This window comes from Athene noctua, chromosome 1, assembly GCF_965140245.1.
Source record: "Athene noctua chromosome 1, bAthNoc1.hap1.1, whole genome shotgun sequence".
Lineage (NCBI taxonomy): Eukaryota > Metazoa > Chordata > Aves > Strigiformes > Strigidae > Athene > Athene noctua.
This window is the reverse complement of record NC_134037.1, coordinates 424,139-443,518: the sequence shown is the minus strand read 5'-3', so window position 1 is coordinate 443,518 and position 19,380 is coordinate 424,139. Positions and strand designations below refer to the sequence as shown.

Sequence of the window (19,380 nt, the reverse complement as noted above, 5' to 3'; positions counted from 1 at the left end):
CGGGATGCACTGGGACGTACTGGGGTGTGTGGGGACTGGGGCAGGCCAGGCCTGGGGGGGTCCCGGCAGCGGCTCCTCCCGGGGGTCCTGCCCCCCCCAGCTCCCCCCGCCGTTCCCGCACTGCCCGTGGCGTCACCGCGGCGCTGGGGCCCGGGCGTGATGTCACCACCGGGCCGTGACGTCACCGCCGCCCGCTCCGGGGGAGGCCACCGGTGTCACGGGGGGGTGGCCGTGAGGTCACACACCGCCCCCCCGCCCCCCAGCAGCCCCCCAGCTCCGCACCCAGCGCGTGGCACCGGCGCTGCCGCGGGGACGTGGCGGTGGCCCCCGCCGGGGTGCGCGGGGGGATCCCGGCGAGGCCGCGGCGGCGGGCGAGGGCCCGGGCGAACGCGCGAGGCCGCGGCGGGAGGAGCGGGGGCACCGTGTGAACCGGCGGCCCCGCGGGGGGGGACACGCACGGAGGGAGCGGCGGTAGCACCGGCCGCGCCGGCTGCCGGCGGCCCCTGGCCCCCTGCCCGGCCTCTCTGGCTTCCCCCGTCCCTCCTTCCCGTCCCCGCTGGCGTCCCGGCCTAACGAGAAGCAGATGTGCGGGCGGCGGAGGCGGGGGGCCGGCGGGGGCCGCGGTGCCCGGCGGAGGCCGGGGCGCGCCGCGGGCCGGCGGAGGGGCCCTGCGGCGGGCGGGAAGCGGGGGGCCCCGGGGACCCCGTCGACGGGCAGCGGGGCCGGGGCGGCTCTGGCGGCGAGGGGCTGGCCGAGGCGCGGCCGAGGGGAGGGCAGAGCCGCCGTGTGCGCCGAGCCGAGCCGAGCCGAGCCGAGCTCGCCGCGCAGAGCCGGGAGGGACGGAGCCGCGACGGGACGCGCCGTGCGCTCCCCAGCTGGGCCGTGCCGCGCCGTGCCGCGCCGCCTCGCGCCCGCCATGGCCCCCTGGCTCTGGCCGTGCCTCCTGGCCGCACAGGCCCTGGCCGCCAACTTCCCCCCCAGGTACAGCCTCTACACCGGGGGGGCCGCCCCGCTCGGCCACGGCCAGGCCACGGCCCCGCAGGGCCCCGCGGCGGCCCACGGCGCTGCCCGGGCCGCCAGCCGGCACAGGTAGGAGCCGGGACCACCGGGACGTGCCGGGAGGGGACCCGGGCGGCCCGGGAGCACCGGGGAGGGAGGGAGGGGGGGAGCTGGGTGCAGCCGCCCGCCCCGACGCCGCGGGGTCCCCCGGGACCGGCCGGACACCGGCACGTGCCGCGAGGGGCGGCGGGTGCCGCCGCGCCGGGGGCTCCCCCGAGGCGCCTCGTCCCCGGGTGGGCGCACGTGGAGCCGCACGTGGGGCCGGGAACCGGCAGGGCGAGACCCCGGCGCGGGTGCCGGCAGCCTCGTGTGCCGCGGTGCCGGGGATCCCGGGGCTGGTCCTGCCGCGGCGGCCCCACGGCGGCCCCACGGCGGCCCCGGGGAGCGCGGCAGGACCTGGCGGCCGGCGTGGGGCTGCCTGGAAAAGGGGGGACGTGGGTCGGACACCCCCAGCCCAGCCCCACAGCGCTGGGGCAGGGACGTGGCTGAACCCTCACCTGCGGCTTTGGGGGCGCAGCAGGGTCTCCCCACAGTTTGGGGGTCACCCAGACCCATCCCCATGGCCCGGGGGCCCCTCCCTGTGCGCGGGGGGCACGCGGGGAGCTGCCCCCCCCCCGCCCTGCGCTTCCAGGAGAGCTCCTGCCCCGTCCCATCCCCATCGCTGGGCGGTGGGACCCCAGCACAGCCTCGGGGGGTCCCCCGGTCCCGCGGGTGGGGGCTGCGGCAGGAGGGGGGGGCTGGGAAGGGAAGGGGAAGGGAAGGGGGAGGCGGGGGGGGCCCGTCGGTCGATGCAGGAATTCCCAGCGGCCCCCGGGGAGGAGTTGGAATCCAGCCGGGGCTTGACGGGAACCAGCCGCGGCACCGCGGGCCCCCACCGCAGCCCAGCTCCCGCCGCGGGGGTCCGGGGGGGCCCCAGAGGCTCCCCATGGCGCGGGGTGTGGGGCGGGGGGTGCTGGGGATGGGGCTCAGCCCCGGGCTCCGGGCTCAGACCTTATAAGGCTGCGCCGGGGTCCCCGCGGCCTGTGGGGCCGCGCTGGGGGTCCCACGCCGTGGGGTTACGGTCCTGTGTGTGGGGCTGGGGGTCCCTGTGGTTGTGGGGCTGCGCTGGGGGTCCCAGGCTTTGGGGCTGGGGGTTCCTGTAGCCTGTGGGGCTGGGCTGGGGGTCCCACACTGTGGGGCCGGGGTCCATTGTCAGTGGGGGGGGGGGCAGTGGCCCCACCGGGGCACAGCAGCCGTGGGGTTGTTGAGCCCCCACGGTGGGAACCGGGGACACGCGGGGCAGGATGTGGGGCACCCGTCCACTGGGACCCCAAACCCTGCCTGGCCGCCCCGAGCCCCACGGGCAGAGCCCCCGACCCCACCGGGGCTGCCCCATGGCCGGGGGCTGCGGCCGCTCCTGCCGGGGGGGTGTGTGTGAAAGGGCTGGATGCGGCCCATTAACCCCGCGGCACCGGGCCGTAACGGCTGCTACCGGTGGGGCCGGTGGGGCGAGCGTGGGGGGTGCCGGGGGCGGGGGGGCGGGGGGGTGTCGGGGGGCGCCCTGACCCCTTCCCGCAGGAACTGGTGCGCCTACGTGGTGACGCGCAGCGTGAGCTGCGTGGTGGAGGACGGCGTCGAGAGCTTCGTCAAGCCCGATTACCAACCCTGCGCCTGGGGGCAGCTCCAGTGCCCCCGCGTCCTGGCGTGAGTGCGGGCGGGGGGAGGCTGGGGGGAGCCCCGGGAGCGGGGGGGTGCCCCGGGGGGGGGGAGGCTCAGAGCTGGCTCCAGCCGCGGCCCCGCCGCCGTCCCCCCGCTGCCGCCGCCGGGGTTTATCCACCCCGGGGTCATGTTTATTTTTTCGCAAGAGCCCGGCGGCCTAAAGCGGTGGGTGACCGGCCCCCCCCCGGCAAGTCCCCTGGCAGCCCCCCCCAGGCCACCGGCGGTTGAGCGCGAGTCTGAGCGCGGGCTCGGGGGGGCCCAGCCCGCGGCCGGTGGTTGGTTTTACCCCGACTCGCCGCTGCCTGACGCCGGGCACGGGACCGAGCGCGGGCAGGGAGCGACGTGCGGGCAGGGCTGCGCCCGCTTTGCCCGCCGGGGGGGTCCGTGCCCCCCCCCGCCGCTGCGGCAGGGTCTCCTCTGCCCGCAGGTACCGCAGCTTCCTGCGGCCCCGCTACAAGGTGGCCCAGAGGACGGTGTCGGAGCTGGCCTGGCGCTGCTGCCAGGGCTACTCGGGCGACGACTGCACCGAGGGGCCGGCGCCGGCCTCCCCCCAGCCCACCGGGCACCCCCGGCCCCGGCCCGGCCGCCCCACGCTCTCCGGCTTCGGCAACCCCCTCAGCGGCTTGGGGGGCGAAGGTAGCGCCGGCTGGCCGGGGGCTCGGGGCTGGGGGGGGTAAGATCCCCGTCTCACCTGAGGTGCGGCCGCAGGCGGGGGGGACGCGGAGAAGATGCGGCGGCTGGAGGAGCAAGTGCGGCGGCTGAGCGAGCAGCTGGAGGAGCTGCGGGCCGGGCAGGAGCCGCCGGCGCAGCACCCGCACCGGGCCGAGGGCGAGCAACCGGCCGACGCGGCCGCCCCGGAGGTGCGGGAGGCGCTGAGCCACGTCCAGCGGCGCCTGGAGGAGCTGGAGAGTCGCCTGCAGCGGCAGGAAAGCGCCCGGGAGCGCCCGGGAACGGCGTCGAGGGTCCCGGCGTCGGAGGCGGCGCTGCGCGAGCTGGAGCGGCGGCTGCAGGAGACGTGCGCGGCCTGCGCGGCCGGCACCGAGGGGCTGCGGCGGCAGGCGGCCGAGGACCGGGAGCGCATGCGGGCGCTGGAGAAGCTGGTGGGCTCGGTGGACCAGCGCAACCGGGAGGCGGTGGAGACCGTGCAGCGGCACATCAGCAGCCTCAGCAGCCGCCTGGCCCCCGCCGCCGCCCCGCCGGACGACCTGCACCGGCGCCTGGCCGAGCTGGAGCGGCGGCTGGACGCGCTGCCCACGGCGGCGGTGGCGGGGCCGGGCGGGCAGGGCCCGGTGCTGGCCCGGCGGCTCGCGGAGCTGGAGGGGCGGCTGAACGCCTCGCGGGCCGGCCCGTGGCCCCCCGAGCCGGAGGGGCGTCAGGGGGGGCTGCCGGCGCGTTTGGCCAACCTGAGCCGGGCGGTGGAGGGGCTGGTGGCCAGCGGGGCGCAGCGCGGCGCACGCCTGGCCCAGCTGGAGGGGCTGCTGGCCCGCTGCGGCCGGCCGTGCCCCGCGGCCCCGGAGCCGACGGCGGGCGGGCAGGACGGGCAGGACGGGCAGCCCGGGCCCCTCCTCCGGCAGCTGGAGCAGCGGCTGCAGGACACCGAGGGGCAGCTCCGGGCCCTGGGGGCCGGCGGGGACGGGCTGGCCGGGACCCTGCGGGGGCTGCGGGCGGAGGGGGGCGAGCTGCGGGAGCTGCTGGGGGCGCAGGGGGAGGCGCTGGGGCGGCTGGAGGCGGCGGGGGGGACCCTGGCGGAGGAGCTGGCGCAGCTCCGCAACCGGACGGGGCGGCTGGAGGCTGAGCTGGGGGGGCCGAGCGGCGGCCCCTGCCCCCGGCCCTGCACCCCGCCGCCCTCCCAGGAGCCGGAGCGGCCACGGGCCGAGGCGGACGCGGGCGCGGAGGCGGAGGAGCCGCCGCTGGAAGGGTTCAGCGTCTTTGGGGGCGCGTCGCCCTCGGAGCTGCGGGGGCTGCGGGGGGAGCTGGCGGCGGCGCTGGTGTCCCTGGGGGGGCTGAACGCCACGGTGCAGGGGCTGCAGGACGCCCTGGACCAGCAGGACGCCCGGCAGCGCCAGCTGGGCGACCTCACCGACCGCATCGTGGCCGAGCTGGACCAGGCGGCGGCGGCGGCGGCGGCGCGACAAGCCGAGAGCGAGGAGCGGCTGGAGGGGCTGGCGCGGGAGCTGGCCAGGGCCGGGGGGTGCCCGGCCGGGCTGGAGCCGCGTCTGGCCAAACTGGAGGGAGTCTGCGAGCAGCTGGAGGCCGTGGCGGGGGGGCTGCGGGGCGTCCGCGAGGGGCTCAGCCGGCACGTGGCCGGGCTGTGGGTCGCGGTGCGGGAGCTGAACGGCACGACGGGCGCCCAGGCCGCGCTGCTGGAGAAGGCGCTGCAGGCCCAGCTCCCGCGCAGGATCGGAGCCCTCAACGCCAGCCTGCAGCACCTGCGCGGGGAGCTGCTCCGCGTCGCCCAGAGAGAGCTGCCCGGTGCGCGGGGGGGCCGGGGGGACGCGGGGAGGGAGCTGGGGGGCGGTGGCGGGGCCGGGGGGGGGATGTGGGCCTTTGGGGAACGGGGCGTGGGGTCACCGGAGAGCGAGGCGGGGGGGTGTGTGGGGTGGGGGGACACAGATGTGGGGCCTGGGGGTGTTGGGGTGGGGGGACGCGGGGCAGCAAGAGGTGGCCGGCTGTGGGGTGCGGTGTGTGGGGATGTGGGGGGTCAAGGCATGGGGACATGGGGGTGGGGGAACGTGGGGGTCAAGCTGTGGGGGCTCAGGGCGGGGGCTGTGGGGCGAGGGAAGGGCTGTGGGGCCAGGCCGGCTCCAACCCCCTCCTCCCGCCAGGCCCCCCCGGCCCCCCCGGCCCCGCCGGCCCCACGGGTGAGACGGGCCCCCCCGGCCCTGCCGGGCCCCCCGGCAAGGATGGAGAACAAGGGCCCATGGGCCCCCCCGGTAAGGAGCAGCCCCCCATTGCCCCCCAACCCCTGCAGTGGGGCAGCGCTGGCGCGGCCGGACCCTGCGCCCGGGGGTCCCGCCCCACGCCGGCCCTGCAGCCCCCTCCTCCCCTTCCCTCCTAGGGCTGCCAGGAGAGAGAGGTAGGGCCGGGGGCTGGGGGGGCTGGGGGGGGCGCGATGGGGCGAGGGGAGAGGGGGGTGAGGGCGGGGACACGGTTAGGGGAGGGGAGTGCGGACTCGGCAAAGGGGCAGGAATGGGGGCTCGGGGGGGCCGGGGCGCCCCGTCCTGACGCGGTGCCCAGGCGAGGTGGGGCCCCCCGGCTCCGTGCCCCGCGTCGCCTTCTCGGCCGCCCTGAGCACCCAGCGCGCGGAGCCGGGCACCGTCCCCTTCGACCAGGTCCTGCTCAACGACGGCGGCGCCTACGACCCCGAGACGGGTGGGTGACCGCGGGGCGGGGGGCATGGAGCCGGGGGGGGCATGGGGCTGGGGGGGTCGGACGGGGCTGCAGGGGGGCTGAGAGGTGGGATGGGGCTGTGGGGCGGGATGCGGGGCAGGATGGAGCCGGGGGGGGCATGGGGCTGCACTGGGGCCGGGGGGTGGGATGAGGGTGAGATGGGGGGCAGGGAGGGGCCGCGTGGTCACGGGCGACGCATGACCCTGGGTTGCCCGGGGGGGGGGTTGTTGCCCGGGGGGGGGTGTGTGTGTGTGTTGTTGCCCGGGGGGGGGGTTGCCCGGGGGTTGTTGCCCGGGGGGTGTGTGTGTGTGTGTGTTGTTGCCCGGGGGGGTTGTTGCCCGGGGGTTGTTGCCCGGGGGCTGCCGAGCCCGTCCCAGCGCCGCCCCCCCGCCGCAGGCACCTTCACGGCGCCGGTGAGCGGGCGGTACGTGGTGAGCGCGGTGCTGACGGGGCACCGGGGGGAGCCGCTGGAGGCGGTGCTGTCCCGCTCCAACCAGGGCATCGCCCGCCTGGACTCGGCCGGGTTCCAGCCCGAGGGGCTGGAGAAGGAGCCGGGGGTCGCGCTGCCGCCCCCCCCCGGCGCTCTCGGCGTCTTCAGCCTGGTGCTGCCGCTGGCCGCCGGCGAGTCCCTCTGCGTGGACCTGGTGTCGGGGCGACTGGCCCACGCCCCCGACGAGCCCCTCACGGTCTTCAGCGCGGCGCTGCTCTACGACACCGACGAGCCCTGAAACCGCCGGGACCCCCCCACACTCCCCACCCACCCCCCCGACACGGGGCTGCCGGCCAGCCGGGGGGCACAGGGGGGCCCGAGCCCCGGCGGGACCCCCCCCCACACCCCCCCGCCTCGTTATTTATCAGCACCCCCCCACCCCTGCGCTCCCCCGACGCCTCACGCCCTCACCGACCCCTCCCCACCCCCCCCCCTCACTGTTCGTCGTCCCCCCCCCCAAAATAAAAGACGCGGCACCGGGTTTTGTACCCGCGGCTCCGGCTCCTTCCTGCACCCCGCGATTTATTGCCCCACACACACCCCGGAGGGCACCGGGCAGCCCCCGGCATCGCCCCGACACCGGGCAGGGCAAAGTGGGGGGGCACAGGCAGCCCGGCCCGGGGGGGTCCCGCCGCCATCGGAAATCCTCGTCCCACCCCGAGAACTCGTCCTCCGCCGGTGTCCAGCCCACTGAGAAACACTGGAAGTTGATGTAGGGGGGGGGTCCATTGGGGGGGGGAGGCACACACAGGGGGTCAGACCCGGCTCCTCCTGCTCCCCCCGACCCCGAGCCCCCCCGATGACCCACAGGTCATTGGCATGGCTTGGCACGGCTCGGCACAGCATGGCATGGCTTGGCATGGCACAGCTCAGCTCGGCTCGGCTCCGCTCGGCTTGGCTCAGCTCAGCTCGACTCGGCTCGGCTCAGCTCGGCTCAGCTCGGCTCAGCTCGGCTCGGCTCGGCTCAGCTCGGCTCGGCTCAGCTCGGCTCAGCTCGGCTCAGCTCAGCTCGGCTCAGCTCGGCTCGGCTCAGCTCGGCTCAGCTCGGCTCAGCTCAGCTCGGCTCAGCTTGGCTCGGCTCAGCTCAGCTCGGCTCGGCTCGGCTCGGCTCAGCTCAGCTCGGCTCAGCTCAGCTCGGTTCAGCTCAGCTCAGCTCGGCTCAGCTCAGCTCGGCTCGGCTCGGCTCGGCTCAGCTCAGCTCGGCTCAGCTCAGCTCGGCTCAGCTCAGCTCAGCTCGGCTCGGCTCGGCTCGGCTCAGCTTGGCTCAGCTCAGCTCGGCTCGGCTTGGCTCGGCTCGGCTCAGCTCAGCTCGGCTCAGCTCAGCTCGGTTCAGCTCAGCTCAGCTCGGCTCAGCTCAGCTCGGCTCGGCTCGGCTCGGCTCGGCTCAGCTCGGCTCAGCTCAGCTCAGCTCGGCTCAGCTCAGCTCGGTTCAGCTCAGCTCAGCTCGGCTCAGCTCAGCTCGGCTCGGCTCGGCTCGGCTCAGCTCAGCTCGGCTCAGCTCAGCTCAGCTCGGCTCAGCTCAGCTCGGCTCAGCTCAGCTCGGTTCAGCTCAGCTCGGCTCAGCTCAGCTCGGCTCGGCTCAGCTCAGCTCGGCTCGGCTCAGCTCAGCTCGGCTCAGCTCGGCTCGGCTCAGCTCGGCTCAGCTTGGCTCAGCTCAGCTCGGCTCGGCTTGGCTCGGCTCGGCTCAGCTCAGCTCGGCTCAGCTCAGCTCGGTTCAGCTCAGTTCAGCTCGGCTCAGCTCAGCTCGGCTCGGCTCGGCTCGGCTCGGCTCAGCTCGGCTCAGCTCAGCTCAGCTCGGCTCAGCTCAGCTCGGTTCAGCTCAGCTCGGCTCAGCTCAGCTCGGCTCAGCTCGGCTCGGCCCCGCGCTCGCCCAGGCCCTGTACACGTCCCGCAGTTGCCCCCAGGCCGCCCCAGCGGACTCCAGCAGCGGGTCCAGGTGCTGCCCGGCCGGAGAGTGCCGGAAACCTGCGGGCCCGGAGGGATCGGCGGCACCTTCGGGAGGTGCCCCCTGACCCTGCAGTGCCCCCGCAGCCCCCCTGCAGCCCCCCCGCTCCGTGCGCACGCGCTGCTGCCCCCGCACCCCCCAGAGACGCTCCCGGCACCGCAGCTGGGCCTCGGGCACCGGGATGGGCACCGGGACGGGAATGGGTGGAACCAGGATGGGAACTGGGATAGGAACCGGGATGGAAACTGGGATGGCAACTGGGGTGGGAACTGGGATAGGAATGAGAATGGGCACTGAGATGGGCACCAGGAAGGGCACTGGAATTGGGCACTGGGATGGGAACTGGGATGGGAACTGGGATGGGCACTGGGATAGGAATGAGGATGGGCACAGGGGTAGGAGCTGGGATGGGCACTGGGATGGGGACCGTGACGGGCACTGGGACGGACACTGGGCTGTGCAGCACCGGCAGGACGGTCCCGGGTGCCGGAGCCGGGGGGGTGAGGGGGGTCCCGCGCTCCGCCCCTCGCCCCTGCCGAGCCGCCGGTGCCCGGGACCATGCGCCTCGGGGACCCCCAACCCCTGCGGGTGGGGCCCGCGGCCTTGCAGCACCCCCCCCATGGGGGGTGCCCACCCCCACCCTGCCCGGGCCCCCCCACTGCTCGCTGGGGACGCCGCAGCACCCAGAGCGACCCCAGGGACACCGTGACACCCAGCGGGACCCCAGGGCCCCCGGGCCAGGGCTGGGCCAGGGCTGAGGTGCTGCTGCCTGACACCCCCACCCCCTCCATAGCAGTCCGTCCCCTCCGCATCCCATCCCGCAATATCCCACCCTCATCCCATCCCATAATATTCCATCCCACCCCATCCCTGTCTCGCCCCATCCCATAATCCCTCACCCACCCCTCACTGACCCCTCGGCCTCCTCCAGCGCCGCCGTTTCCACCTCACTCGCGTTTCTGGGGTGGGAAGGAGCCGGGGGGGGGGGGGGGGGCAGTGGGCCCAGCCCCCCCACAGGCCCTGCCCATCCCCCCGACCCCCCCCCAGCAGAAACCCGGGGTGGGGGGGGGTGTGGGGGGGCTGCCCTGGGGTCCCCCGCGGGGGTTTGGGGGGGTCCCGGGGACACTCGCGGCTCCGCTGCTGGGGGCAGAAGGGGCTGATCTCGAGGAAATCCCTGCGGGGCGGGGGGGTGGGGGGGACACACGGACACCCCCGGGGGGGGACACACACACAGCAGGGGGGGCTCCCCAAACCGCTCCGCGGGGCCCAGGACACGGAGCAGCTTCTCCTGCGCGTCCACAGGGGCTGAGCCCGACCGGGGGGGGCACGGGCCGAAGGGGATGGGGGGCCGGGGGCCGGGGGGGGCCCCGCCGCTCTCTGAGGGTGACGCACAAGGTCTCCCCCCGGCTCCCTCCCTGCGCGCGCCCTGCCCGGCGGTTCTGCGCATGCGCGCGGGGCGCCGAGGGAGTGCTGGCGCGAGTGGGCGTGGCCTCCGTGACAATTCCCCGCCTCGCCCCGCCCCCTGCCGCCCGCCCCGCCCCCTGCCGGGCTCTGATAGGCCGCGCCCCAGCGCGGGAGGGGGCGTGTCCTGAGGGCCGGGGCGGGTCTGGCGCTGCCGGTACCGGTAACCGGAGCGGGGCTCGACATGGCGGCGTCGCCGCGGCGGGAGCCGGCAGCGGGGCGGGAGAAGCGGATCCTGTGCGTGGGGCTGGTGTGCCTGGACATCGTCAGCGCGGTGGAGGCCTTCCCGGCCGAGGACTCCGACACCAGGTACCGCCCCCCGCCACCGCCACCGGCGCCCCGGGCCCCGCCGCCTCCTCCCAGCCCTGGCCTTGCAGGTGCGTGTCGCAGCGGTGGCAGCGGGGCGGGAACGCCTCCAACTCCTGCACGGTGCTGGCGCTGCTGGGAGCCCCCTGCGCCTTCATGGGCTCGCTGGCCCCCGGCCACGCCGCCGAGTAAGTGGGGGGGTCACGGGGCCAACCCCCCCCGACAGCTTCGCTCCGGCCGCCCCCATCACGGGGCGGGTGCCTGGGGCCTCCCCCCGGTCACCCCGTTTCCTGTGTCCGTCCCCCCCCCAAGGTTCATCACGGCGGATTTCCAGCGCCGGGGCGTCGACGTGACGCACGTGGCCTGGCAGCCCCGCGGGGACGTGCCCTGCGCCTGCTGCCTCGTCAGCGCCGCCACCGGCTCCCGGACCATCGTCCTCCACGACACGTAAGGGGGTGTCAGCCCCGGTCACCCGGCGGGACCCTCGCCGCCTCCCCCCGCAGCACCCCGGGGGTGTCGCCTCAGTTCCCCCCACGGAGGGTCCCCCGGTGCCACGCTGGGTGATTCCCCATAACCCCGCGGGGACACCCTGGGTGCTGCCCGGTGTGACGCTCCCGGGGCTGCGCCGGTGCCGGGAGAGCGGCCACGGCGGGGGAGGAAGGGGCCACCGGGCATCGCCGACCCCTCCCCGGCCACCGCCGCGCTGCCCTTTGGGTCCGGCTCAGGGTCCCCTTGTGCCACCGTTAATGATTCACCCGGGTGGTGCCAACCCCCCCCCCCGACCTCTGCCCCGGGCAGGGCCCAGCCCCCGGTGCTGCCCTTCGCCCCTGGCCGGGCACGGGAGTGGGGGGGGGTTACCCGGGTCCCCACACCCCGCCTGACCCCCCCGCCCCGCAGGAACCTGCCCGACGTGACGGCCCGTGACTTCGAGCGGGTCGACCTGTCCCAGTACAAGTGGATCCACTGGGAGGTGGGAGCGGGACTGGGAAGAGGGGGGAGGATGGGACCCCCCCGTGTTGTGGGGGGGTGCCAGGCGGTTGGTGCCCGCAGGCGCGGAACGGGGCAGAGCAGGCGGCCATGATGCGGCGGGTGGAGCGGCACAACCGGGCCCGGCCGGCGGGGGAGCGCGTCGGGATGTCGGTGGAGCTGGAGAAGCCCCGGGAGGAGCTGATGGGGCTGATGGGGCTGGGCCACGTGGTGCGGGGGCGGGGCCAAGGGCGGGGGTGGGGCAGGGGGCGGGGACTGCGGTTGGAGGCGGGGCTACAAGTCGTGGGCGGGGTCGGGTTGTGAGGGGGCGGGGCTACTGCCCGCGGGCAGGGTCATGCTCGGAGGGGGCGGGGCTACAGGCCACAGGCGGGATCAGGTTCAGGGGGCGGGGCTACAGGTCATGGGTTGTGATTGGAGGGGCGGGGCTACAGGCCACGGGCGGGGTCGTGTTTGGAGGGGGTGGGACAACAAGCCATGGGCAGGTGGGTCTGTGGAGGGGGCGGGGTTTAAGATGGGGTGTGGCTACAGGGGGTGGGCGGGGTCTGTGTGGGTGGAGGGGGCGTGGCTATTGGCCATGGGCGGGGTTTGCGGTCAGGGAGGCAGAAGTTGGGGGGGGGGGGGGTTCAGGGCCCGAGGGTCACGGGGGGGGGTGGGGGGTGTATCTGGGGTCGGGGGGTCCGTGGGGGTGCGGGGGCGCAGCTGTGCGCCCGTCGGGGGTGTCGGGGGGTGTCGGGGGCGCCGCCCCCCACCCAGCCCCTCGCCCCCAGGTGTTCATCAGCAAGGACGTGGCCCGGCACTTCGGGTACCGGTCGGCCCCCGAGGCGCTGCGGGGGCTGCGCGGCCGCGTGCAGCCGGGGTACGGGGGTCAAGGTCAGGGCGGGGTGGGGGGGCCCACGGCCGCACCCCGCACCCACCCCCTCGCCCCCCAGGGCCACGCTGATCTGCGCCTGGGCTGAGGAGGGGGCCGACGCCGTGGGGCCGGACGGGGAGCTGGTGCACTCGGACGCCTTCCCCCCGGAGACGCTGGTGGACACGCTGGGGGCCGGGGACACCTTCAACGCCGCCGTCATCTTCGCGCTGTCGGCAGGTGGGCACGGCCACGGCGCGGCCATGGAACGGCACGGCCAGGGCGCGGCCACAGGGTGGCACGGCCACGGGCATAGCCAGGGCATGGCACGGCCATGTTATGGCCACCGAACGAGCCAGGTGTGGGACAGCCACGGCACAGCCACGTTATGGGCATGGCCATAGCCACGACATGGCATGGCCACAGAACAAGCCAGGGCACAGCCACATTATGGCCACAAAATTACTATGGCATGGCCACCGCACGGCCACGGAACTGCCAGGGCACAGCCAGGGCATGGCATGGCCACATTACAGCCACGGCATGGCCACGGCACAGCCAGGGCCTGGCCACAGCATGCCACGGCCACGTTATGGGCACAGCCCCAGCCAGGGCATGGCCCGGCCACGTCATGGCCACAAAACTGCCACAGCACGGGCACGGCCCCAGCCAGGGCAGGGCACGGCCGCGGAACCGCTCCCGTTGTGGCCGCACGTGGCCACGGCCCGACGCGGTGCCCGTTCCCAGGCAGGAGCCTGCAGGACGCCATCACCTTCGGCTGCCGCATCGCCGGCAGGAAATGCGGGATCCAGGGCTTCGACGGCATCGTCTGAGCCGGGAGACCCCCCCGACCCCCCCCACTGCCAATAAACCCCCACGCTGCCCCACCGCTGCCTCCGCGCCCCCCCGGGCTGGGCCCGGCCCCCCCCCGCACCGACCACGGCCCCGGCGAGCGGCAGCGTCTCTATTTCTCTGTCCCGACGCGTTACAGGGGTGACCGCGCAGTCCAGGCCCCCCCCGGCCCCCCCAGCCCTGCTGCGGGATGAGGAGAACACGGGGACCCCCCCCCCCTCACGAGGAGCCGGGACACTGCACCCCACAGCCCCCCATCACCTTACCCGCCCTCCCCAGAGTCACCCCGAACCGGGGCTGCTTCCCCCTCGGGGGGGGTTCCAAAGTCGGGGGCTCCCTCCCCATCATGGGCTTCAATTTCGGGGGCTCCCTCCCCATCGTGGGTTCCAATTTCGGGGGCTGCTTCCCCCTCGGGGGGGGCTCCAAATTCAGGGGCTCCATCCCCCTCGGGGGCTTCAATTTCGGGGGCTCCCTCCCCCTCAGGGGGTTTAGCGTTGGGGTCTTTACCCCGGGGGGCTGCCTGCCCTTCTGCTGGGCCATGCCCTGGGCCCCTCATCCCCAGGTGCCCCCCAGGTGCCCCCGCGCCCCCCCCGCGCTGCCCCGGGGGTCCCCGACGGCGGCCGGGTGGGAGCAGCAGCTCGGGGGGGTCGAGCAGCCCGTCCCCGCTCAGATCCTGCCGCTCCAGGGCTCGATCCACCAGCGCGGCCACCTGCGGGGCGGGGACGGGTTGGGGTCCGGCCTGGGGGGGCGTTCCGCGGGGTGGGGGGGTGCGAGGGGCCGTTCTCGCGGGACCCACCTCATGGGGGTCCGGCCGCCCCCCGTCGCGCTGCGCCAGCACCGCGTCCAGCAGCCGCAGCAGCTCCAGCCCGTCCAGGCTCCCGCTCCGGTCGTGGTCGTGCAGCACGAAGAGGTAGAGCAGGGCTGTGGGGCGGGGGGGGCCATGGGGCACGGGGGGGCCACGGGGTATATGGGGGGGCCGTGTCCTTGCCCCTGGGGGACCCCCGGACACCCCCCCCCCCCCGCCGTGCAGCCTTACCCTGCTCCCGCGTCATGGCCTCCGCGTCCCGCGCCGGCGGCCCCAGGCTCCTCACTGCGCCCCACAGCAGCCTGGGGACGGGGGTGGGCACACACTGCCCCGGACCCACAGACCGACCCACAGCCGGACCCACAGACCGACCCACAGCCGGACCCACACACCGACCCACAGACCGACCCACACACTGACCCACACACCGACCCACAGCCGGACCCACACACCGACCCACAGCCGGACCCACACACCGACCCACAGACCGACCCACATCCGGACCCACACACCGACCCACACACCGACCCACAGCCGGACCCACAGACCGACCCACACACTGACCCACAGCCGGACCCACACACCGACCCACACACCGACCCACAGCCGGACCCACACACTGACCCACAGCCGGACCCACACACCGACCCACAGACCGACCCACACACTGACCCACACACTGACCCACACACCGACCCACACACTGACCCACAGCCTGTCCCAGGGTTTCTCTGCCCCACAACCCGCCCCACAGCCTCCCCCAGGGTGTCCCCACCCTAGAACTCTCCCCAGCCCCCCCGCGCCCCCCGACTCACGGCAGCGCCAGCAGCTCCGGGCTCAGCGGATCGGGGGCAGGATCCGGCCCCGCGGCCGCGGGGGGCTCAGGCCTGGCCAGGACAGGGCGGGGGGGGGTTATCCTGGGTGGGGGGCAGCCGAACCACGCCACGCCCCCCCGTACCACCCCCGTGCCCCCGGCCCATCCATACCCGCGGCCCCCCCGTACCTGTGCCCCCCAGCCTTGGGGGCGGCCCGCGCCGCCGGGACCACCAGGAGCAGCACCAGGGCCACCGGCGGGTGCCTCATCCCGCGCCGCCGGGCTGCGACGGGGCCAGAGTGGCCGGGGGGGCCCCCTAGGTTGGGGGGGCGGGGCGGGGGGGCCACGCCCGGCCACGCTGCGAGGACGGGGGGGGGGCCGGGGGAGCGTGGGAATCCGGCATTTCCAGAGGTGGGGGCTCGGCACAAAGTCACGGCCCCGGCCTCTGCCCCCCCCCCGCCCGCTCCGGGGGGGGGAATCACCCGCCGCCACCCCCCCTCGGCCCCCCCAACCCCCTCAGCGGCGGCTCCGGGGCGGGGGAGGGCGGGGAGCTCCGGGAGCGTCAACCGGCTCCAGCGCGGCGGGGACACGCTGGCACCGCACGGAGGGTGTGGGGCGGGGGGGTGCGTGGCACACCCAGGGCACCCCCCCCCAAACACCCCCCCGCTGCTCACGCACTCGGCCCCGGTCTCACGTCCCGGTGCCGCCCGCCCCGGGACACGTAGCCGACGCGAAACCCCGCTCCCCGCAGCCGCACCGGGGCCCGCCCCGCCCGCCGGGGCCCCCCTGCCGCGGGGGGAGAGCGGAGGGGGGGGCGCCAGCCCCCCCGGCCCGGGGCGGTTCGGCAGCGCGGGGGTTAACCGGCAATCGCGCCCCAATCAAAGATGGCCGCCGGCGCCACACCGGCCCGCTCGGGGGCGGGGCCACGCCGAGGGGGCGGGACCGATGGCGGGAGGGCCCGTCCCGTGTGGGCGTGGCCACACCCGATGGGGGCGCGGCCACTCGTTGGGGGCGTGGCCACGGGCGCGGAGCGGCCACCGGTCCCGTCGCCGTGCCCGTCGGCTCCGCCTCGCCCGGGCCGAGGACACCGAGAGCTACCGGAGCCCCGCCCCGCCGCTCCCGGGGCTCCCGACACCCGCCCGGCCGGCGCCCTGCTCCAGCAGCCGCCCCGGTTACAGGGGAGCCCCGGGATCGGGCCCCTCACCCCCCGACCGCACCCACCGGGCAGAGCGGGGACGGCGGGGCCACCGTCTGCTCCCCCCGCCCCTCCGAGGACCGGCAGGTGGCCACTGCCCACATCAAGCGCTGGTAGCCACCGGCCCCGCTGCTGGCCACGGGCATCTCCCTGGGCGGGTACCAGCAGCCCCCGCAGCGGCCACCTGGAACCTCTTCCACCCGCTCCTCGCCCCACCCCGGGCTAACAGCCCCCCTCCACAGTAGCCCAGCCGTCACGGCCGAGGCCGCTTGGCCGCGGCGGCAATCGGGCGCGAATCTTCACTCTGTCGCCACCGACACCTTCCAGCGCAGGGAGGAGCCGCCACGGCAGGCGGGGGGCTGCGGGGAAGGACCCCCCCAACCCCACAGCGAGCCCCCCGCAGGCTGGAACAGCCCCCCCCCCCCCCCCCCAGCACGGACGGGACAAGCGCTGCCTTCGTCCTCCAGGTTTAATGGTGATGGGGAGAGGGGGGTGGGGGGGTGAAGGGCTGGTGGGACCCCCCCCCTCCCCGGGGACCCCTCGCCCGCTCCCCGAGTGCCAGCAGGGACGGCGGGGCCGGGGTTGGTCCCTCCTCGGCTTCACAGTCTGCGTGGGGTGGGCCTCAGCCTGGGGGGGCCCTGCGGGGGGCCGGGGGGGCTTACAGGAACCCCGGGAAGGCAAGCTGGAGCAGCAGGATGGTGGCCACGATGAGCCCGGCGCAGAGCAGCAGCAGCAGCCAAACAGGGAGGGAACCTGTGGGGGAAAAAGGGGGGAACAGAAGGGTGAGAACGGGCGCTGCGGGACCCCCCAACACGCCCGAGGATGGGCAGGGGCACCCCAAAACCTGCAGCAGCCCCCCCGGGCACCTACGCCGTCCGGGGAGGAGGTGCAGCTTGCAGCGGCTGTCCACGGCCACGCTGAGCAGGGCGGCCTCGTTCCCCGCCAGCAGCTCCCGCCCGCGCCGGCTCTCGGGGACAAAGGCCACGTCCGTCACCACGATGCCGTGAGCTTCCTTCACATAGTACAGCCTCTGCGGGGCAAAAACACCCCCCTCGTTGGCTTGGGGGGGTCCCCGGGGTTGTCCCCACGCCCCTTTGCCCCCCCACAGCTCACCTGCAGCGAGAAGGCGACGTGGATAGCGACGGAGCCCGTCACCGTGCCCAGCCCCAGGAAGGTGCCAGAGTCACTGTGTGGGGGGACAGTGAGCGGGGGGGGTGTGGCCCCCAGCCCCGTTCCCCCCGGCCCCTTCCTTCAGCCCCCAGGTACCTGACGGAGAGGCAGGAGACCACCTCGGTGCCGCAGGGCCGGGTCAGCAGCGGCAGGAAGCTCTTCCCGTCCCACTTGGTCAGGTAACAGGGCGGGGGGCGGCGCTCCCGTTTGTGGGGCACCTGCACCGTGTAGAGCCGCAGCGCCGCGGCGTTGTCCTCCACGGCCCCGAACCTGCCGCGGGAACGCGCCGGCGGGTAAAGCACCGCTTCTGGGGGAGGTGGCAAAGCCCAGGGGAGGCTCAGTCGCGGGCAGAAGCCGTCGGGGGGGTCCGTTCCCAGCCCCCTGCTCTCACCGGCAGGCCTGGTAGCGATACGCCTTGTCGGGGACGCCGGGGAGGTTCTCGTTCCAGCGCAGCCCCGTCACCAGCTGGTCCCGCTGCCACACGCAGCACTGGAAGTCCCGTCCCGCCGTCACCACCTGTGCAGAGCGAGCGCGGGCGTCCACCGGCGGCTCCCCCCGCCGCGCCGAGGAGCCGCCCGGCGCTCACCTTGTTGTCAGGGCCCAGCGCGATGTCTTCGATCTCCCCGTCGTGGGCTTTGAACTCCAGCGTCTTCTTCATGCTGGGGAACTGCAAGGGCCAAGCAGGCGTCAGAGCTGCGCCCGTGGAACGGGGCTCCCCGGCCGGGAAAACGCGGCGTTACGGAGCCGACGTGGCACCGCCGGGGCCCGTCCTTCCCGGTGATACCCGGCCCCGGCTCGCCCCGTGCCCACCTCCCAGAGCCGGAGGAAGCCGTCGGCACCGCCGGTGACGAGCAGAGAGCAGTCGGCGTTGAAGCGAACGGCCTTCTGCAGGGCGTCGGGGCTGAAGTCCGTGCGGACGCTGTGCAGGCTCTCCACCGTCACCTCGCTGGTCTGGCTCTGCGTGCTGCCCTGCCCCGCCGGGCTGGGGCCCTTCCGCTTCCGTGGCCCCTTCTCCCCGCTGCCTGTGGCGGGGGGAAAAAATGACACAGAGCCCTGACACAGCCCCCCCGAGCCGGGCAGGCACGCTGCGGGTACAGGGCACCGTCCCGTCCCCAAAGCACCCCAGAAACCACCCGGCTCCCCACGCTCTGCCCCACGGTGCCCAGGGCAGGTGCTGTCACACCGACCCCCGCCCCGGGGGGGGACAGCGGGGGACCCTCACCGTTGCGGCCGCCCTTGGCCTCGGGCGCCTGCAGGCTGAAGCGGAGGATGTGGCAGCTGGCGTCCTGCCCCGCCGCGATGATGTCGTCGGCCAGCGCCATGGTCATGGTGGCGCGAGTCTCCGTGTCGTGGGAGTGCAGGAGGGAGGCGCTGAGCTGCCCCCCGACCTGCTCCAGCTGCAGGAAGTGCTGCAGGAACAGGGGCACGGCCTCAGCTCCCCCCTTCACCCCCCGCAGCGGGCACCTGCCCCGGGGATGCTCCACATCCCCCCACCCCAGGGCCGGGCCTCCCGCTGCCCCACCACAGCGGCCTGGGCCTCCCCCACGGCCTCGGGTCTCCTCACCGGCCCCGCAACGCTCCTCTCCCCCCTCCCGGGGCTCCTCCACCCCCCCGGGGCTCCTCCACCCCCCCGGGGCTCCTCCACCCCCTCGGGCCTCCTGGCCCCCCTCCACCCGCGGCAGCCCCCGGGCCCGCCGCGCCCTCCCCGCGCCGCACCACGCCATTGCGGATGCCGGTCTTGGCGGCGCCGCCGCCGCCGGCGGTGATGGCGATGGGCCGCCGCGGGTGGAGGCGGACGGTGTAGAGGGGGAAAGGCGCCCGGTACAGCTCTGCCGGCCGCCGCGGCGCCATGGCTACGCCGCAGACGTCAGCGCGCCTTGCGTCACCGCGCCGCTACGTCACCGCGCCGCCACGTCCGCACCGCACCGCCTACCCCCCGAGTCCCGCCCACCGCCGCACCAAAACCCGCCCCCCCACGTATAGCTCCGCCCCCACAGCACCGAGCCCCGCCCCACCACTCCTAGCCCCGCCCCTCCGCCCCGCGGCCGGTCTCGCCCCGGTTCCCCCCCGCTCCCCCCGCACCGGCGCTGCCCCGGCCGCCGCCTGGTCCCCGCGCCCCGGGGGAGCCGCTCTGCAGCCCGAGGGGCGCTCAGGATGGGGCGAGGGGTCCCTGCGCTGCCTCCCCCCGGGGCGCTGGGGGGGTCCCGTGGGTCCGCCCAGCCCCGGGCCCCCGGCTGCCTCCCCCGCTCCAGCCTTGACCGGGCTCCGCGCCGGCCCCCCCCGGCGGGGCGCTCCCCCCACGGGGGCTGCGGGTGCGGGGGGACGCCAAGGCCCGGCTCTGCCAGCAGTGGGGACAGGGGC

General features: G+C 75.9%; 4 protein-coding genes across 6 annotated transcripts; 2 read left to right on the top strand and 2 right to left on the bottom strand.

Moving 5' to 3' along the window:
- The first annotated feature begins 784 nt into the window (after positions 1-784).
- Positions 785-7,079, top strand: EMILIN1 (elastin microfibril interfacer 1). The gene is made up of 8 exons (XM_074895211.1): positions 785-1,089; positions 2,617-2,742; positions 3,185-3,393; positions 3,466-5,229; positions 5,583-5,690; positions 5,816-5,833; positions 5,995-6,129; positions 6,544-7,079. Exons 1-8 carry the CDS (start codon positions 917-919, stop codon positions 6,873-6,875), a joined length of 2,865 nt encoding a protein of 954 aa, XP_074751312.1. The 5' UTR covers positions 785-916; the 3' UTR covers positions 6,876-7,079.
- Positions 7,080-10,187: 3,108 nt separating this feature from the next.
- KHK (ketohexokinase) lies at positions 10,188-13,113 on the top strand. Its single transcript, XM_074895216.1, has 8 exons — positions 10,188-10,352; positions 10,421-10,537; positions 10,662-10,796; positions 11,247-11,319; positions 11,400-11,546; positions 12,104-12,192; positions 12,266-12,423; positions 12,931-13,113. Exons 1-8 carry the CDS (start codon positions 10,228-10,230, stop codon positions 13,014-13,016), a joined length of 930 nt encoding a protein of 309 aa, XP_074751317.1. The 5' UTR covers positions 10,188-10,227; the 3' UTR covers positions 13,017-13,113.
- A 184-nt stretch (positions 13,114-13,297) lies between these two features.
- On the bottom strand, positions 13,298-14,940 carry CGREF1 (cell growth regulator with EF-hand domain 1). Its single transcript, XM_074929888.1, has 5 exons — positions 14,844-14,940; positions 14,656-14,727; positions 14,072-14,142; positions 13,832-13,956; positions 13,298-13,744 (listed from the first exon to the last, which is right to left on the bottom strand). Exons 1-5 carry the CDS (start codon positions 14,921-14,923, stop codon positions 13,298-13,300), a joined length of 795 nt encoding a protein of 264 aa, XP_074785989.1. The 5' UTR covers positions 14,924-14,940.
- Positions 14,941-16,304: 1,364 nt separating this feature from the next.
- PREB (prolactin regulatory element binding) lies at positions 16,305-18,890 on the bottom strand. 3 transcript variants are annotated; one of them, XM_074920489.1, is made up of 9 exons: positions 18,736-18,890; positions 18,236-18,428; positions 17,830-18,041; positions 17,606-17,686; positions 17,411-17,535; positions 17,116-17,289; positions 16,963-17,035; positions 16,720-16,879; positions 16,305-16,602 (listed from the first exon to the last, which is right to left on the bottom strand). In XM_074920489.1, exons 1-9 carry the CDS (start codon positions 18,868-18,870, stop codon positions 16,508-16,510), a joined length of 1,248 nt encoding a protein of 415 aa, XP_074776590.1. In that variant the 5' UTR covers positions 18,871-18,890; the 3' UTR covers positions 16,305-16,507. The 3 variants fall into 3 exon arrangements, with proteins under 3 accessions (XP_074776590.1, XP_074776580.1, XP_074776598.1); XM_074920479.1 differs by having other exon boundaries at positions 18,242-18,428; XM_074920497.1 differs by lacking the exon at positions 17,116-17,289.
- Positions 18,891-19,380: the final 490 nt, after the last annotated feature.

What these genes read in the sequence shown, in the direction of transcription:
- EMILIN1 (XM_074895211.1), top strand. Translation starts at nt 917, where the DNA reads ATGGCCCCCTGGCTCTGGCCGTGCCTCCTGGCCGCACAGGCCCTGGCC. An exon ending in CGGGCCGCCAGCCGGCACAG is followed by an intron (nt 1,090 to 2,616) that starts GTAGGAGCCGGG and finishes CCCTTCCCGCAG; the next exon opens with GAACTGGTGCGCCTACGTGG. An exon ending in CGCCCAGAGAGAGCTGCCCG is followed by an intron (nt 5,230 to 5,582) that starts GTGCGCGGGGGG and finishes TCCTCCCGCCAG; the next exon opens with GCCCCCCCGGCCCCCCCGGC.
- KHK (XM_074895216.1), top strand. Translation starts at nt 10,228, where the DNA reads ATGGCGGCGTCGCCGCGGCGGGAGCCGGCAGCGGGGCGGGAGAAGCGG. An exon ending in GCCCCCGGCCACGCCGCCGA is followed by an intron (nt 10,538 to 10,661) that starts GTAAGTGGGGGG and finishes CCCCCCCCCAAG; the next exon opens with GTTCATCACGGCGGATTTCC. An exon ending in CGCGGCCGCGTGCAGCCGGG is followed by an intron (nt 12,193 to 12,265) that starts GTACGGGGGTCA and finishes CTCGCCCCCCAG; the next exon opens with GGCCACGCTGATCTGCGCCT.
- CGREF1 (XM_074929888.1), bottom strand. Translation starts at nt 14,923, where the DNA reads ATGAGGCACCCGCCGGTGGCCCTGGTGCTGCTCCTGGTGGTCCCGGCG. An exon ending in CCCAAGGCTGGGGGGCACAG is followed by an intron (nt 14,728 to 14,843) that starts GTACGGGGGGGC and finishes TGTCCTGGCCAG; the next exon opens with GCCTGAGCCCCCCGCGGCCG. An exon ending in CCGGAGCTGCTGGCGCTGCC is followed by an intron (nt 14,143 to 14,655) that starts GTGAGTCGGGGG and finishes CCCCGTCCCCAG; the next exon opens with GCTGCTGTGGGGCGCAGTGA.
- PREB (XM_074920489.1), bottom strand. Translation starts at nt 18,870, where the DNA reads ATGGCGCCGCGGCGGCCGGCAGAGCTGTACCGGGCGCCTTTCCCCCTC. An exon ending in GGGCGGCCGCAACGGTGAGG is followed by an intron (nt 18,042 to 18,235) that starts GTCCCCCGCTGT and finishes CCCCCGCCACAG; the next exon opens with GCAGCGGGGAGAAGGGGCCA. An exon ending in GTCTCCTGCCTCTCCGTCAG is followed by an intron (nt 17,036 to 17,115) that starts GTACCTGGGGGC and finishes CCCCCCACACAG; the next exon opens with TGACTCTGGCACCTTCCTGG.